General features: G+C 37.3%; 1 protein-coding gene across 1 annotated transcript; it reads right to left on the bottom strand.

Annotated features, from left to right (window-relative positions):
• Positions 1–490: 490 nt before the first annotated feature.
• On the bottom strand, positions 491–4,190 carry LOC130092564 (GTPase IMAP family member 8-like). The gene is made up of 3 exons (XM_056260467.1): positions 3,617–4,190; positions 2,627–3,313; positions 491–2,339 (listed from the first exon to the last, which is right to left on the bottom strand). Exons 1-3 carry the CDS (start codon positions 4,188–4,190, stop codon positions 496–498), a joined length of 3,105 nt encoding a protein of 1,034 aa, XP_056116442.1. The 3' UTR covers positions 491–495.
• Positions 4,191–15,089: the final 10,899 nt, after the last annotated feature.

Here is a 15,089-nt window from a genome sequence, read left to right as displayed (position 1 = left end):
CTGGTACGGTATACACCCCTAATGTCAATACAAAGATAGCATGGTATTGTACATCAGCAAGAAAAGACTGATTTGATGAAGAGATGATTAAAATTTGTGTCATAAATTTCATCAATCTGATTAGAATAAGCATAAAACCTGAAGATCTAACATAGAAATGAATACATAAATATTAATATAGACAAATGCAAAATTATGGCTCCTTGCTTATACATTTGTAATTGTTAACTGGTGTGGATTACTACTTCATATTTAGAAACATCAAGTGCTGCATTTTTATTGCCCTTAACAACAACATGCTTAATTACTTGCAGCTGATTCCTCTAAAGTCTCACATTGTAATATCATTAAGAAGTGAAAGGAAAGACTTAAAAGATGCATTTAATTTGGTCAGTGACTCACTCGAGCTGCAAACCCTGTCAGTGATAGAGCACTTCCATTGTTGGGGGGTGAGTAGATGATAACAGACGGTTGGATACTATACCTTTCAATATACTACTGTAAAATACATTTTTCTTCATATTTCTTTTTCATCTCCTCAACCTGTCTTTTATGAGCCTCTTCCATTTGGAAGATTATTTCATTCTGCCTTTTCTCTTCATCTGCCTCTCTTTTATGTGCCACGTCTATTTGGCTTTTTTTTTCATTCAGATGTTTCTGTTTTTGCTTTGAAAGTTCATTCAAAACATGGCACTCTTGTTCATGCTTTTGCTTCAGACTCTGCATCTGTTGATCATGCATTAACACAAGAGAATGAAAGTCTTTGGCATATTTCTCTCTGAATTCATTGAATTCCTCTGCTTGCTTTCTGGCTTCATCCGCATGTTTCATCTTCATTTCTTTTATTTTGCTTTCATACTCGTTCTCTATCTGTTTTCGTTCTTGTTCCTCCTGTTGTCGTCTGGCTTTATCTTCTCTCTTTCTCTTCTCATCCTCCTCTTTACGCTCTTGTTCAAATTCCTCTTTAAGATTCTTCAGTTTCTCTCTCTCCTCTTCACTATTCTTCTTCTCCTCCATCATTCTTTTATCCCACTCTTCCTTTCGTACTTTTTCCCATTCCTCCCTTTCTTTTCTCATCTTAATTTTACTGTCCTCGAACTCACTCTCTATTTTTTCTTTTTCTCTGCGTTCATGTTCAATCCTCTGATTCTCTGCTTTTTCTTTTTTCTTTTTCTCCTGCTCAAATTCTTCAATCATTTTTTTTTGTTTCAGCTCCCATTCATTTCTTTCTTTGTTCAATCTCTCTCGATATTCCTCTTGTTCTTGTTCTTGCGTTAATCTTTCTTTATGACGTTCCTCCATTTCTTTTCTCTCTCTCTCATACCTTTCTCTCTCTTCTTGATCTTTTTTCTTCAGCTCTCCCTCTAGCTCATCTTTTTTATTCTTTAAATGTTGCAATTTTAATGTCCATTCTTTGTTTTGTTTATTTTCTTCAGATTTTCGCTGTTTTGTAGCTTCCTCTCTGTCTCTCTTTTCCCTCTCCTCTTGGTCATGCCTTTTCCTGATTTCCTTTTTCAAGACTGTTGCCTTGATTCTGAGTTCTTCCTCTCTTACTTTCCTCTCTCTCTCCATTAGTGCTCTCTGTTGATCCATTCTCCTCTTCATGTCGGCCATCTCCTCCTCATGTTTTTCACATATATTTTTTTTCTCTCTCTCCATTTCCTCCTCCTTTTCTTTTAAAATTCTTTCCATTTCCTGTTTTATGGCAGCCTCTGCTTCTTTGAACATATCATTAGTGTAACACCCTCCTCCATTTTTCTCCACCATTCTATTGATTTTTTCCAGGAGGGCAATGACCTGTTCAGATTTGTCTTGTTTTCTATTGTCAATCACATGATATCTTTCCCCACAATTTTTGATTAGCTTCTTCATATGTGAATCAGCATCTTCCAAGTGACTGTCAATTGGTTTACCGTCCAGTTCATCACCATGGGTGAATATTATGATGCTAAACATACCAGCATTTTTTCCAAATGTTTCCTTTATTAGGTTTAGAGTTTCCATTTCTTCAGCTGTGAATCTTCCAATTGCAAGTACCAGCAAGAACACATGAGGTCCTGGAGAGAGGAGACTGATGCACTTCAGTATCTCCTCCTTCACTTCTTCATTTGATAGCTTTGTATCAAACAGACCTGGAGTATCAACAACAGTGACTGGAGTTTCTTTAACAACCCCTTCTTCTTTCTGGCATGAGGATGTCACTGATTTAAAACTGGTTTGAGAATGAAATGCCTTTCTGTTGAGTATAGTGTTTCCGGTGGCACTTTTTCCACATCCAGTTTTTCCAACAAGCACAATTCTCAGACAGTTTGACTTTTTGCTTGTCCTCTCACTCTCATCTAGGGTGGAAGAGAGGCGAAAAAAACATGACTCACAATGTCAAAAGCGTTTTGAATTAACAGTTTGGATTCAAATTATTCAAAAGAAAAACGCAATACAGGTTGTAAAAAAAAAGTATTGTAGAGGTTTTTGTCAATATTTGCTTGCCGTGAGGGATACCACGGAATATGTTTTTGAATATTAATAGTAAGCTTAATTAATAAATGATTGAATGATTTTGTGTAAATTGCAAATTAAGTTTCACACTGATTGATTGACCTAAAATGAGCTCTTGATCATGTCTCACCTGTTTCTTTGATCTTCTTTAACTCTCTGATTTCTTTCTCCATTTCCTTAATTCTGCTGTCTCGTTGAAGTCTGTTCTCCAGCTGCGCTTTGACATATGTTTCATTTGAGTAGGAAGTCTGCATGTTCCTAGTGATCACATTGATCTTCTGCAGCAGTTCTGAGATCTGCCTACTGTCAGGTATTTGGTTAATAATAAATATGTGGTATTTGTCACCACATTTCTGTAAAATGCTCTTAATATCTTTGTTTAAATGTATGAAATCAGTGATGACTTTGTCCTGCCTCTTCCCTTCCCATATGAACAAGATCATTAAATGATCCCAGAACTTCCTATCAGCTGTGTCATATATGTCACTGATTAAATCAAGTTCTCCTTTATCATCATCAGTGAGAGGACTGACAGGAAGAACCATGAGAAATGTGTGTATGTTCAATGAACATAGAGACAGAGCACGGTATGTCTCATGCATCACATCCTTCAGAGAGAGAGTATTGTATAGTTCTGGTATTTCAACCAGGGTGACTTGCTGTCCACATATTACACCCTCTCTCTTTACACATTCATAGACGGTTTCAGATTCAGACTCTGTCTTGCCCAGTATTATGTTTGATGTGGACATTTTTTCAGCGCTGCTCCTTCCAAACAGCACCAGATTAAGATTCTGAGTAGAAATTTCTCCAGACACTGAAACAAGTAAAGATTGTGTTACTATACTTAAAAAAAAACAATCTTTGGTTGATACTAAGCCTATAGGAAGGGAGTGTTCAAGTTCTCCATGAGTTCACCACTGTGTAATCGCTATATTCAATTAAAACAATTCAAAACATAATTTTACAGAAATATTCTGATTTCTCTTTCAGACCATTTATTATAATATGAACATTTGTGTGCTGCAGATCTATTTATATCAGTGTTCAGTATCAATGTTCACTTCAAATCAGAATCAGCTATTACAATTTTTAATTAAGTCTTATTTTAACAACTTACAGAATTGTTCTCTGTGCTCCACTGTTTTCATCTTTTTCTTGTCACATTGTGGCGGCTCAGATGACGTTGATGGAATATCTAGTGGTGGATAATGCATTTTCAGGGTAAGATGCTTTCCCTCATTTTTTGCATTCAAGGTCTGGATTTTCTTAAATAGCTCTGAAGTTACTGAACGCGTGCTTGCTGAGAACCTTTTCTTTTTTTCTTCAAATGTGTAGTAGGTCACATTTTCTCCGAACAAAATGTCATTCTTCTTAGCACTGCTTGATTTCATCTGGCTCATCAGTACTACTATTGTATGTTTCAGTGTGTCATCTGACCAAGATTTCATGGTCTCCATCATATATCTGTTCTTCTCAGTGAGATCTGGATGCAGAATCAGCAGAAGTACATGTGGACCTGGAGTGGAGATGTCCTCACAACATTTTAGTGCCTGAGAAATTTGGACTTCAGGAACCTGTCTATCAAACAGATTTTGTGTGATGATCACAGATACGTGTTCAGTCTCAATGAGTCCAGTGGCTGTCTCAGGATGGGAGGAAGGAACTTTTTTGTCAAATGCTTTCGTTCCCATAAGAAAATTTCCCACTGATATTTTTTCTGCCCAGTTCTCTCCCAATATCCAAATGAACACTAGAAACAAAGATGTATTGCAATGTCAGTATAAATGTGTCATGGCAGACCATATTTTAATCAGTTATTTTGTTTGAACCTTTTAATTAAATTATTACATTTTAATTGTGTTCCGATTAAACATTTCAGGAACGGAGCCTTCCTTTTCTGTCGTTCTTCAGACGACATTTATTTATTAATATTTATAATTCATTTTATTATATTATATATATTATATAATATATTAATATATATTATTCATAATATTTATTTTGTCCATCAAAAGTACTTTCATTTTAATTGATTGTGAGCAGCGCAGCAAAAATGGACTCCGCGCGCTTCACTGGACCACTTCACTGCTGCGCTCCTGCTCCCGGTGTGAATGTAATCATTGGTTAACATGCCAAAAGAAATACGCGCTGCTCACACTTGCGTAACCAACTACTACGGGAGAATAGCTGATTTGGCCCAGTCGATAATACGCAGTGTTGGGCAAGTTACTTTTAAAAAGTAATTAGTTACAGTTAGTTACTTCTTCCAAAAAGTAACTAAATGAGTAGTCTCAGCCTCAGACGTCACGCCCACGGAACGTTGGCTAAACGTCTGATGCATATGGTACACTTAACTGGAAACACTTCAGGAATGTCGAAGTCGTCATCTGATTGGTTGAATTTTATCGGATTTCCGGGGGGCGCGAGTGTCGCGTTTATTTTCGGTCCGCCGGGAAACAAAGCGCAGACGTGATTGCGGAAGAAAAACTAACGTTGTGTTTACATGAGTGACAATGAGCATTTATCAAGATCAGCTAAACATAGGATTCTCAAAAGTATGCGAGGTTCACGGCATAGACTCTTGAAGTTTTCTTCTCCTTCTTTGATTTTCTATGCTGACTGACTTGTTGCACGCTGGTCTGTTGTTGTGGGGACATTTCCACGCACCGAAACGTGACGCTGAACGAAACGAACTGTAATTGGTTGTTTGACATGTCGGTCAAACGGCCTTATGGGCGGGCCTTGGCCAAAGAAAGCTGCTATGAATTCCAGACCTTCAGCCGTCAGTCTGAAGGTCTGGCTACGCGAGACTACTAAATGAGTTACTCAGTTACAAATTTTACTATTGCGTTACTTTCAAGTAAAATTAAATTTTAACTGCTCAAATGTGACCCCACCTCTACCCCTCTTTAACGGAACTTAAAATACATGTGCATGTTCAATTATTTATGATAAATCTGAATATTATAATGAAACGGACACTTAATAGGAATACATTATTAACAGAAACATGACACATTGTACACACATCTCTCGTTGACTGACTGGCTTGTGTTGTTCCTTGTGTGTCCTGTCCTGTCCGACTATGCGTTATGATGGGTCATTTGCAATTCATGAGCATTAGCCGATGATGGGTCGTTCGCGAATAAGCGTTAGTGATGATGGATCGACTCGTTCGCGAATGAGCTTTTGATGGGTCGTTCGCGATTCGCGAATGAGCCGACTCTTTTAGGTGAACGTCGGGAGCTGGCTCGCATATCTGAAAAGCCGACTCTATATTTACACATTTAGCCTATAGAAATTAAATAATTATTTAATAAAAATTGAAATACTATAGTCAAAGTCATTTAAAGAGCCGTTTGTGAGCCAAAAGAGCCGGCTCTTTTCAGTGAGCTGAGTCAAAAGAGCCGAATGCCCATCAATGCGTGCTTTCGAACACCCGCCCAACTCTACCTGTGATTGGCTTACAATGACATTTTACTTTACCTCAGCCAATCGTCAGCATTTATGCGCTTGTCTCGTGCTCTGCCCACTAACCAAGGAAGAACAGTAAAAAAAAGTATTTGCCTCTCGCTCTAGTTGGTCTGATGAAAAAAAACAGCTCCATCAGTTATAGTAACGCGCCGCATTTTTTAGCAGTAACGGTAACGGCGTTATTAAGATGAGAAGAGTAGCCTAATCAATTATAGATATTCGTTACTGGAAAAAGTAATGCCGTCGGCGTTGTTTATAACGGCGTAATTCCCATCACGTAATGTATCTAATACGCAGAGCCGGACAGTAACAGAGTACATTTACTTGAGTACAGTACTTAAGTACAATTTTGAGGGATCTGTACTTTACTCGAGTATCATTTTTGGGGAGTACTCATGACTTTACTCAAGTACATTTGAGAGGTAAATATTGTACTCTTTACTCCAATATATTTCTATCCATAACCGTGAGTACCCGAGTAAAAAAAAAAAAAAAGAAAAAAGAAAAATCTCGGAAACCCTCAATTTGTTGTTTCCCTCTCAAACGTGATTGGATTGTGCAGGCGCCACTGATTGGGACAGCCTATCAGCAATCACTTTCAGCTTTCCGCCACAGTCAACTCCATGGTCAGATTTTATATTACACATTAATGTAAGCCAAGCATTTGGTTTGATGTTCTTGAGTATGTGGTGTGTTTAACACAGTCAGGTTCAAATGTGGCAGTGGCGTAGCCACGAGGGATTTCTGATTTCTTAAAAAAAAAACTTTAGGAGGCAAAATATATGTTTACTGATTATGTGAATTACACTGCGCAAACCAAAGTAGGCCACTACCCAGCGAATGAAGAAGGGTTGGCGCTCAGTCTCCACAGTACATAAAAAATTAATTTTGTTTTATTTTATTTTTCGGGTTTGCATTTATGAGGAAAAAACAATGTTATGGACGTGTTCTCCGTTACGGACGTGAGTGCTCTGAAAGCGGCATAAAAAATGCTTTAAAACTTTCACAGAGACATCAAACAGAAAACACAAAACCTTTCTTTAACCTGAATTTCGTTTTGCATTAATTGTATCTTAATTTTAATCAATGTTTCATCAACCAATTGCCTGGGTTTAATAAATAAGAAGTAAATAGCAGACGATAGATAAGAAACGGAGGCGCCGGCACGTGAACTGGATCTCGTCTCATAAATGAACCGAAACTCAGTGTATAAGGTAGCCTACTTGCCTCTCACAGACATGTCTACTTTTAAACAGAAAAATTCAAAACGAAAGAAAACAGACTACAGACTGCTCTCTGCTTATGTAATCCGTATGAAATGTGCATTTCTCTCTGGCGCGTTCACTACTGAAGATCGCGAGTCAGCATCGTCAACTTCATCTAGCCGACACTGACAAAGAAAACACTTGTTTATTAACAAGTGTTTATTAATAAACAATTAAAATATCTCCATGCTATATTTTACATATTCATAATCATTCCTTTTGCCGGGTCTTTGTGACAGCTTTTAGGTGCTTTATTGGCAGCGTCACCCTTACATGTGGTGTGTGTGTGTGTGTGTTTTCCCTGCATTTAAAGATGGGACCCCCAAAAATTTAATTAAATAAAGCAACATGGTAAAAAGATGAAAATGACTTGATTTTACTTTCAATTCCTTTTACATTCTCCAAGGTATTAACATTAACATTTTTTCATAACTCCATGTAGGACGTTTCTGTGCATAAATGTAAGCACTGTGGCAGTAGATTAGTAATGCAATATTTAGAAAATCTACTCTTGTACTCTTGATACTCAAGTACTTTTAAAAACAAGTACTTTAGTACTTTTACTTAAGTAGACATCTGAATGTAGTACTTTTACTTGTACTTGAGTAAAATTTAGCAAGGGGTATCTGTACTTTTACTCAAGTAACAAAGCTCTGTACTCTGTCCGCCTCTGCTAATACGTGACATATTAGATAGGCCTACATTTCTAATGAAAGTGCAGACAGATTAAATGTGTAACCATGCAATCGCACAAATGCAACCACGTCAAATTTTAACTCGCATATTCTCAAAAAATGGTCGCATAATGTCCACCATTTTGCTCGCAGTCTGGAGCCCTGTATGAACTTTGTCTTTTTTTTATTTTTTTATTTTTATTTTTTTATTTCAGGGGTAGGCGAGTTCGGTCCTAGAGCTGCTGTCCTGCAGAATTTAGTTCCAACCCTAATCAAACACACCTGAACAAGCTAATCAATGTCTTCAGGATTACTAAGGCTATAGGCAGGAGAGGTTTTTCTCAGTGTTGGAGCCAAACTCTGCAGGACCGAACTTGCCTACCCCTGGTTTATTTGAATAGGGACAGTAAAAAAAAAACATAGATTATTACATAAAGAACAATCCGATGCCTGTATCACAGTGTTTATAGCCAAGGCTAATTTGCAACACCTGTCCCTAGAAGGGCTTTTAACAGTTAAGATAATAAAGGAGTAAAAAAGGAGTAATCTTTGCGCTTACTGTTTGGAGGAGGACTCAAGCTGTTACTTCTCCGTCTTGGTATCCCCTTCTTTGTGTGAGATGTAGGCTTAGCTGTTGATAAATTATCCAAGTACTTTAAAAAAACTTCAGAAATTGCTAATGTCAAAATTAAAATATAGTAAAATATAAAATATATAGTAAAAATATAGTTATTTTTCAGCATATCAACAACTCTATATAACCTGTTAGGCTGCAACCCCACTTTTGAAAAATCCCCAAAAATGGCATACACAAACTGAAACAGATACAGTTCATGAACCCTTTGCACTAAAATCACAAGTATGGTCTCATTTGAAAGCTGACACCTGGCAGTTTATTTTAAATATAGAATTAATTATTGTCATAATGAAAATAAATTGTTATAAATAGCTTCAAAGTTTTGCAAAGTTATTAGAAATGTATTTTTTTTTATGTAACATCTTCAAGAAAATAAAATTGAAGTAGGCATTGTATCAATCTAGAAATGCACTGCAGCTAAAGCCACGTGTCTGACCATGTTATATTTGAAAAAATGAAGATAAGTCTAAAACTCTGTATTTAGTTAAATGTTTTCAAAGATCATGTCATATGACTTTATTTTGATTAGACTCTAAAATGCAAACGGGTGTTTATTGTCATCTTCTAGCATCTATTCAGTCTATTGAGGGCTGAGGGCACGCAAGGTCTCTCGCTCTCTGCCGCACGCTGCACGGTTTGGAGCACATACAGTATGTTCTGTCTCGTATGCGCGGCTCTAGATTCCAAGAGATTTGAACTAATTTACGGGCATCAGAGAGCCGCTATCATTATGCAGGATTTTTATAGGTTAATTTTTTTAAACCATTCAGCGCAACTCCAAAATGAGTGTTAATCGGACAGGGGGATTAACATACGGACTGTCCGGCCAAAATCCGGACGTATGGCCACCCTAGCTGGGTGGCAGGTGCACCTAGGGCTAGCTAGCATTATGAAAATACCTGACATGGCTTGAAGAACACAGGTAAATCAAATATCATTACAATCATGTTTATTGTCTTCAAAACGTCTTAAACAAAGCTAACAGAGATCGCAGTAACATGTAGTTAGTGTCAAGGACTACCAGGAATGTCACATGATTATGGCACTTCTTCGTGTGTTCCATATATGGATTGCATGTGCATAAGGCGCCCTCAGGCTGTTGGCAAAGAATGTATATTGACAAGAAGTGAAAGCCAATACGCTGATTTCACGCAGCCGCCATTTTGAAATCGAAAGCGAGGCTCCGGTGGGAAGAACCCCGGAAGTAGGCTACAGATAGACTAGACAACAATGCCTTGGACTACCAACCTGAAGCTGCTGCCGCGATTTACACTATGATATGTCTATAGTTCATTCCTGCTTCTTTTTTTACATTCTGAATTATATATATATAAAAAAAAATTATTTATAAAAGAATTTCACTGTATATAGTCTAATATAGTATGAAAGAAATGTATGTACATTTTTAGAATAACTAATTTCTACATTAAACACAACAATACGCCATCGCATTCGCGACTCTATGATTAAAGGCGACACTTCCGTTCTTCCCACCGAAGCGAATTCAAAATGGCGGCTGCGTGAAATCAGCAAATAGAACGTTCCATTGCAACACCAGCGCCCAGCAGCAGCCCTACGCGTCCGCCATTTTGGGGTGAAAGCGACTCGGCAGTCATATATTATACATATATTTTGTCCAGTGCAGAGGTCATTTTTAGGTTGAAATAATTTAGGTGATTATTTTAACTAACAACAGTTAACGTTATAGCAGTTAAAAAGAAGTTGCTATTTAACCAGGCTTTTTCCCCCACATAACTTGAGACAGCTAGGGAAGTTCAAGGATTTACCGTAATTAATTATATTACTCTCCACATTAAGTGTGACAGGTAAGAATAAAGTGATATCAGTTCATAAAGTTATAATAACGTTAGATCGTTTCCAAGGAGGTACACATAACGTTACATACAAAAATAAGTTATCAATAAAATAACGAATTCAGCAAATAAATGTAATTGTATTAAAATGTAAATGTTGGACAATAAATACAGCAATAGAATAGCTTTAAAGTAAACTGTTGTTTTGCAGTACTATCTTATATTAATGACCGTTAAAGCAAGACTATGTAAACAAAAAAACACAGCCACTGTCTAAAGTGGCAATTAATGCATCATGTTCTATAAGATCATCATGTTTGTAGCATGATCCAGGGGATTAAAACGTACAAAATATATTTCAGACCTAGTGGAGTTGGTAACTAATAATAGTAGTAAATGTGTAAAGTTGCATATATGGAAATACTCACTAATGCAAGAAAAAACTACCTCAACAAACTGTTATCTGTGCTGTTGTCCAGCAACTCCAGTTGGAATTTTCACCCCAAAATGCGCCACCTAGTGGCTGTTACCAAAAAAGCATCAGAGTTTCGCCTTTTGTTCTTCTATACTCTTTGCTGTTGGTATGGATTAAAAACACAGTACATCAGTATCCAGCGTATCCAGAGTATCCAGCGCTCATAATTCGACGCATTTGGGTATAAATTCAATAAATATTATTCCTGTCTATAGAAATCTGATGTAAACCTATGAGAATCGATCAATATTTCTCCAAATCTGCACATTTTTTGAGCTAAAAGCCCTGAGGGACGTTGTTTTGTCAAGCGCTGTCATGACGACAGCACAGGAGTTTTTTTTTTTCTGAATGAGAGCAGCTGACGCTCATAATTCATTTTAAAGGTATCGACTCATTTTTTAATCACATAACTCCTGACACAAATTAAGACATAACTGTCACGTTTCTCAGAATACAATAGTGGTCAAATACTGAAACTTGAGTCTTATATCTGTTTAATGATGTATAGTTTATCAAGGTATTAACATTAAATCTGATAGTAACTTTGAACTATAAACAAAAAAACAAAACAAAAAACGCTTCAGTGCGTCCGCGCTCTGGTGAAGCTTAACATTTAACACAAAGTTAGAGATAGGTCTTTAATCACATTATTAAAGATAATGTGACATTTAACACAATGCTAAGGATAGGTTTTAGGCCTATTGTTTTGATGCATAAAATGGTATACTGCCTAAAATATTTGCATTAAGTTTACATCAAAATTACAAATATACAATGTGGTAAAACAAGTTAAAAATATGTTACCTATATAGCTATTTAAAATATAAATATTTTGGATCATATACTTACAAAACCGAGACGCCATTTCGAAGACGTACGTGGCTCTAAACATAAAAGTGAAACTATGCATGTTGCTCACCTGACACACCTTTTTAAAGGGGAAGTAGACTAGCCTGAATTTTTTTTTTTTTGCAGTAAATATTCATGTAAATCACCTGCAGCCCATTGTGTTCATATCAAAATTATATGAAACACTGCCATCGATGATCAGGGTTGGGAAGGTTTTAATATGTATTTCACTACAGATTACAAAATACATGCTTTACAAAGTCATTTGTTACGTATTTTTTAGATTACATAAGATTTGTAACTTAATCTCTTACTTTTGAACACTTATAAGGAATACTCATAATATGTAGGCCTAGTGGTTAAAGTGGGATTTGGCAGGTGGGGGAACCCTCAAATTTTGTGTAGGTGCAACAGGGAAAAATGGCTCACCGTGAGACAACATATTGAGTATCGTGGTATAGCAATACTTTTTGGTATAATTATCATCCACAGCCCCACCAACAGACATGTGCATTAAAATGTCAGGTATTTAGGGGGGGGGGGGGGGGGGGGGGGGGGGGGGGGGGATTTAAGACTTTTGAAGGCCCAAAAAATGGATAATAAATAGCTTTAAAACCATGTCAGTGAGTGGGCATTAGATTATTTGTCAATACCTTCTCTCTCCTCATGTACATCTTTCTTTTTCTCTCAGTCTCCTAATCCTGCCCTATTTCTTCCCCTCCTAAAGCTGAACTTTGACTGATAGTCTTTTCATTTTCGTCTGTGTCAGTGAAGAAAGTAAACATAGGCTTAACTGATATTTATATGTTTTATGAATCATTTTCTTAAACAAGTTAATTTACTCAAGCCTACCAGGTCAGTTTACTATTGCCAATAGGAACCTTCTACAAGCTTTGGAATTTGAAAAGTGATTTTAAATAATACAAATTATAGGCTACGTTTAACGCAGTTGGTGGAATTGGCAGACGTTCCCTCATGCGCTGTGCAAACGCGTCAAAGCATTCTCAGGTATAAATATGCAGCATTAATGCACGTAGGTGATTTTGAACGAATATTTCATGTTGATATACAATGGTTACATAATGTTAAAACTAATTCTGCTATTGATATATTTGTAAGACCCTATAGAACAGTGGCTAGGGAAAACAAATGTCGGGCGAAATATATCGAACCTAAAACTAACTTTACCGCGCTCAACCACCGTGAGTGCATTTCACGCATTTGTAATCGCTCGCGTTCAGCGGGGAGGAAGGGAGGTTGGTCGGTCGGTCGGCCCAGCTCGGGACCAGCGAGATTCGGAGTTCTGGACCGTTCCGGTGTTCTGACGATTCATGCTACCCATCGAGATTTGCTACTTACTGGTTATGCGCATGTGCAGACTCAGTTTTTTTTTTACAAAAGGTACATTTTCATGTGTTATAGTGTAATTTCTCTTTAAAAAATGCTAACTACCATATGAATATTTGTCTGGTCAGCCAGCTGAACAATAATAACTGAAAGTTTCAGTTACTAAGGAAAGGAGTGCTTTGACAAGACAAAGATGAATATTTGATGATAATTTTTTACTTTTCACACGTTTTAAAAATAAAAACAGTAGTCCACAGTATACAGTAGCTACTCATAACTTATAATTGTATTATAATTGTATTTCATATAATATTAATCGAGATTCTTTGTGATACGGTAGCATTTTTCGACAAGGCAGCACAAATCGTCAGAACACAGGCCCACTTTAACCCCTGGGCCTAATGTAACACAAAGGTCCACCAAACATAGGACTTGGTTTTCCTCTGAATATAACAACATCAGATTTCCAAATTTCTTGAAGGAAAAACTGCAGTCCCCACAAAGATAGCGAACCAGACGCCTGTGTGTGTGCGTGTGTGTGTGTTGGACCCCTGAGTTTTGTGTGGATGTATCAGATTCACTGAAGACAGATGTGTGGTAAAAGTGTGTTTTGGGTCAAACATGTTTTTCTTCAGTGTTGCTCAAATCAGGCCCGGTTCTAGAACCAAATCACTGAGGGTGCTTCTGAAAATAGTGAGGGTGCTCAAAATAGGGCCGAGCGATACCTATTGTCTACGACAATATTGTAATTGCTGTTATGTTAAAGGGATTGTTCACCCAAAAATGAAAATTCTGTCATAATTTACTCACCCTCAAGTTGTTTCAAACCTGTATGAATTTATTTTTTCTGTTGAACACAAAAGATTATATTTTGAAGAATGTCTGTAACCAAACAGTTGATGGGCCCCATTGATTTCCATAGTATTTTCTTTTTCCTACTATGGGAGTCAATGGGTGCTTGGGTCTGTCTGGTTACCCATATTCCTCAAAATATCTTCTTTTGTGTTCAGCAGAAGAAAGAAATTCATACAGGTTTGGAACAACATGAGAGTGAGTAAATTATGACAGAAGTTTCATTTTTGGGTGAACTATCCCTTTAAACGATATGCGATCTACATGATCGAGTAGCCTATGTCCCTGTACGAGTTTTTGTGCTTTACATTTATATCATATGATATGTTACACACAGAGTGCTTTTCCCCAAATATCAGCAGTAGCCTATTGCAAATGTGTGAAGTATTGAAACTGATTTTATTCTGCAGTTGAAAAGAAGTTAATATAAGTAGCCTAACTTACATTATTGACATTTAGTTTCTGACGACAACGAATCAGTCCTTTTAAACGAAACAGCTGATTTAAAGATTAAATGACTCGCTCGTTAAGACAGTCAAATGCTAGGTCACTCGGCGGCGTCGGCGCCATCGGCCGCGGCACTTGCTAGGATTTATCACCGGTGTTTGAATGGGTGTCATGCGGTGAGAGTGAGGTTGTAGGGCGGGCGGGGTTCGCTGCTGTCATCGGCAGGCGGTGTCATTTCGTCTTGTTGTGATGTAGAGATTTGAGCTTTCTTGAGCCAATTTCATATGTCCATGATTAAAAATGGACGATTAATATTTTTAGGCTACCTAAAGGCAGCCCCGTCTCAGAAAGTCAGCTAACGAATTTCCTGAGAGGGACGCACACACGCAAAGCAAGTGGGCAATTAAAGAGACCTATGCGAATCGCGAAAGGACACAACCAATCCAATGCATTAAACATGAAAGCATAATGAAATAATTTCTGATTTGAAAATTTATCAAATTTATCTCATTGAAATTTATTTTGTGTATTATATGTATGAGTGTGAAATCCGTCTGTGTTTCTTTTGTCGGCAAAATCTCGTTTACATGTGTGCTAATACAAATTTAATCTGAGGGTGCATGCTTTCACTTTTGTTTGAGGGTGCTTAGCACCCTCAAGCACCCCGTTCAACAAACTGTTATCTGTGCTGTTGTCCAGCAACTCCAGTTGGAATTTTCACCCCAAAATGCGCCACCTAGTGGCTGTTACCAAAAA

The sequence above is a fragment of the Rhinichthys klamathensis genome, unplaced genomic scaffold (genome assembly GCF_029890125.1).
Source record: "Rhinichthys klamathensis goyatoka isolate OS25496 unplaced genomic scaffold, OSU_Roscu_1.1 h1tg000176l_1, whole genome shotgun sequence".
NCBI lineage: Eukaryota > Metazoa > Chordata > Actinopteri > Cypriniformes > Leuciscidae > Rhinichthys > Rhinichthys klamathensis.
The sequence above is the reverse complement of the archived record's forward strand: the minus strand, read 5'-3'. Positions and strand labels throughout refer to the sequence as shown.

Excerpts from the sequence above, each read along its gene's own strand:
- LOC130092564 (XM_056260467.1), bottom strand. The coding sequence starts at position 4,190 with ATGGGAACGAAAGCATTTGACAAAAAAGTTCCTTCCTCCCATCCTGAG. Across the intron at positions 3,314-3,616 it reads GGAGCACAGAGAACAATTCT|TGTCTGGAGAAATTTCTACT; the intron begins GTAAGTTGTTAA and ends TACTTGTTTCAG. Across the intron at positions 2,340-2,626 it reads AAAGAAGATCAAAGAAACAG|ATGAGAGTGAGAGGACAAGC; the intron begins GTGAGACATGAT and ends CTTCCACCCTAG.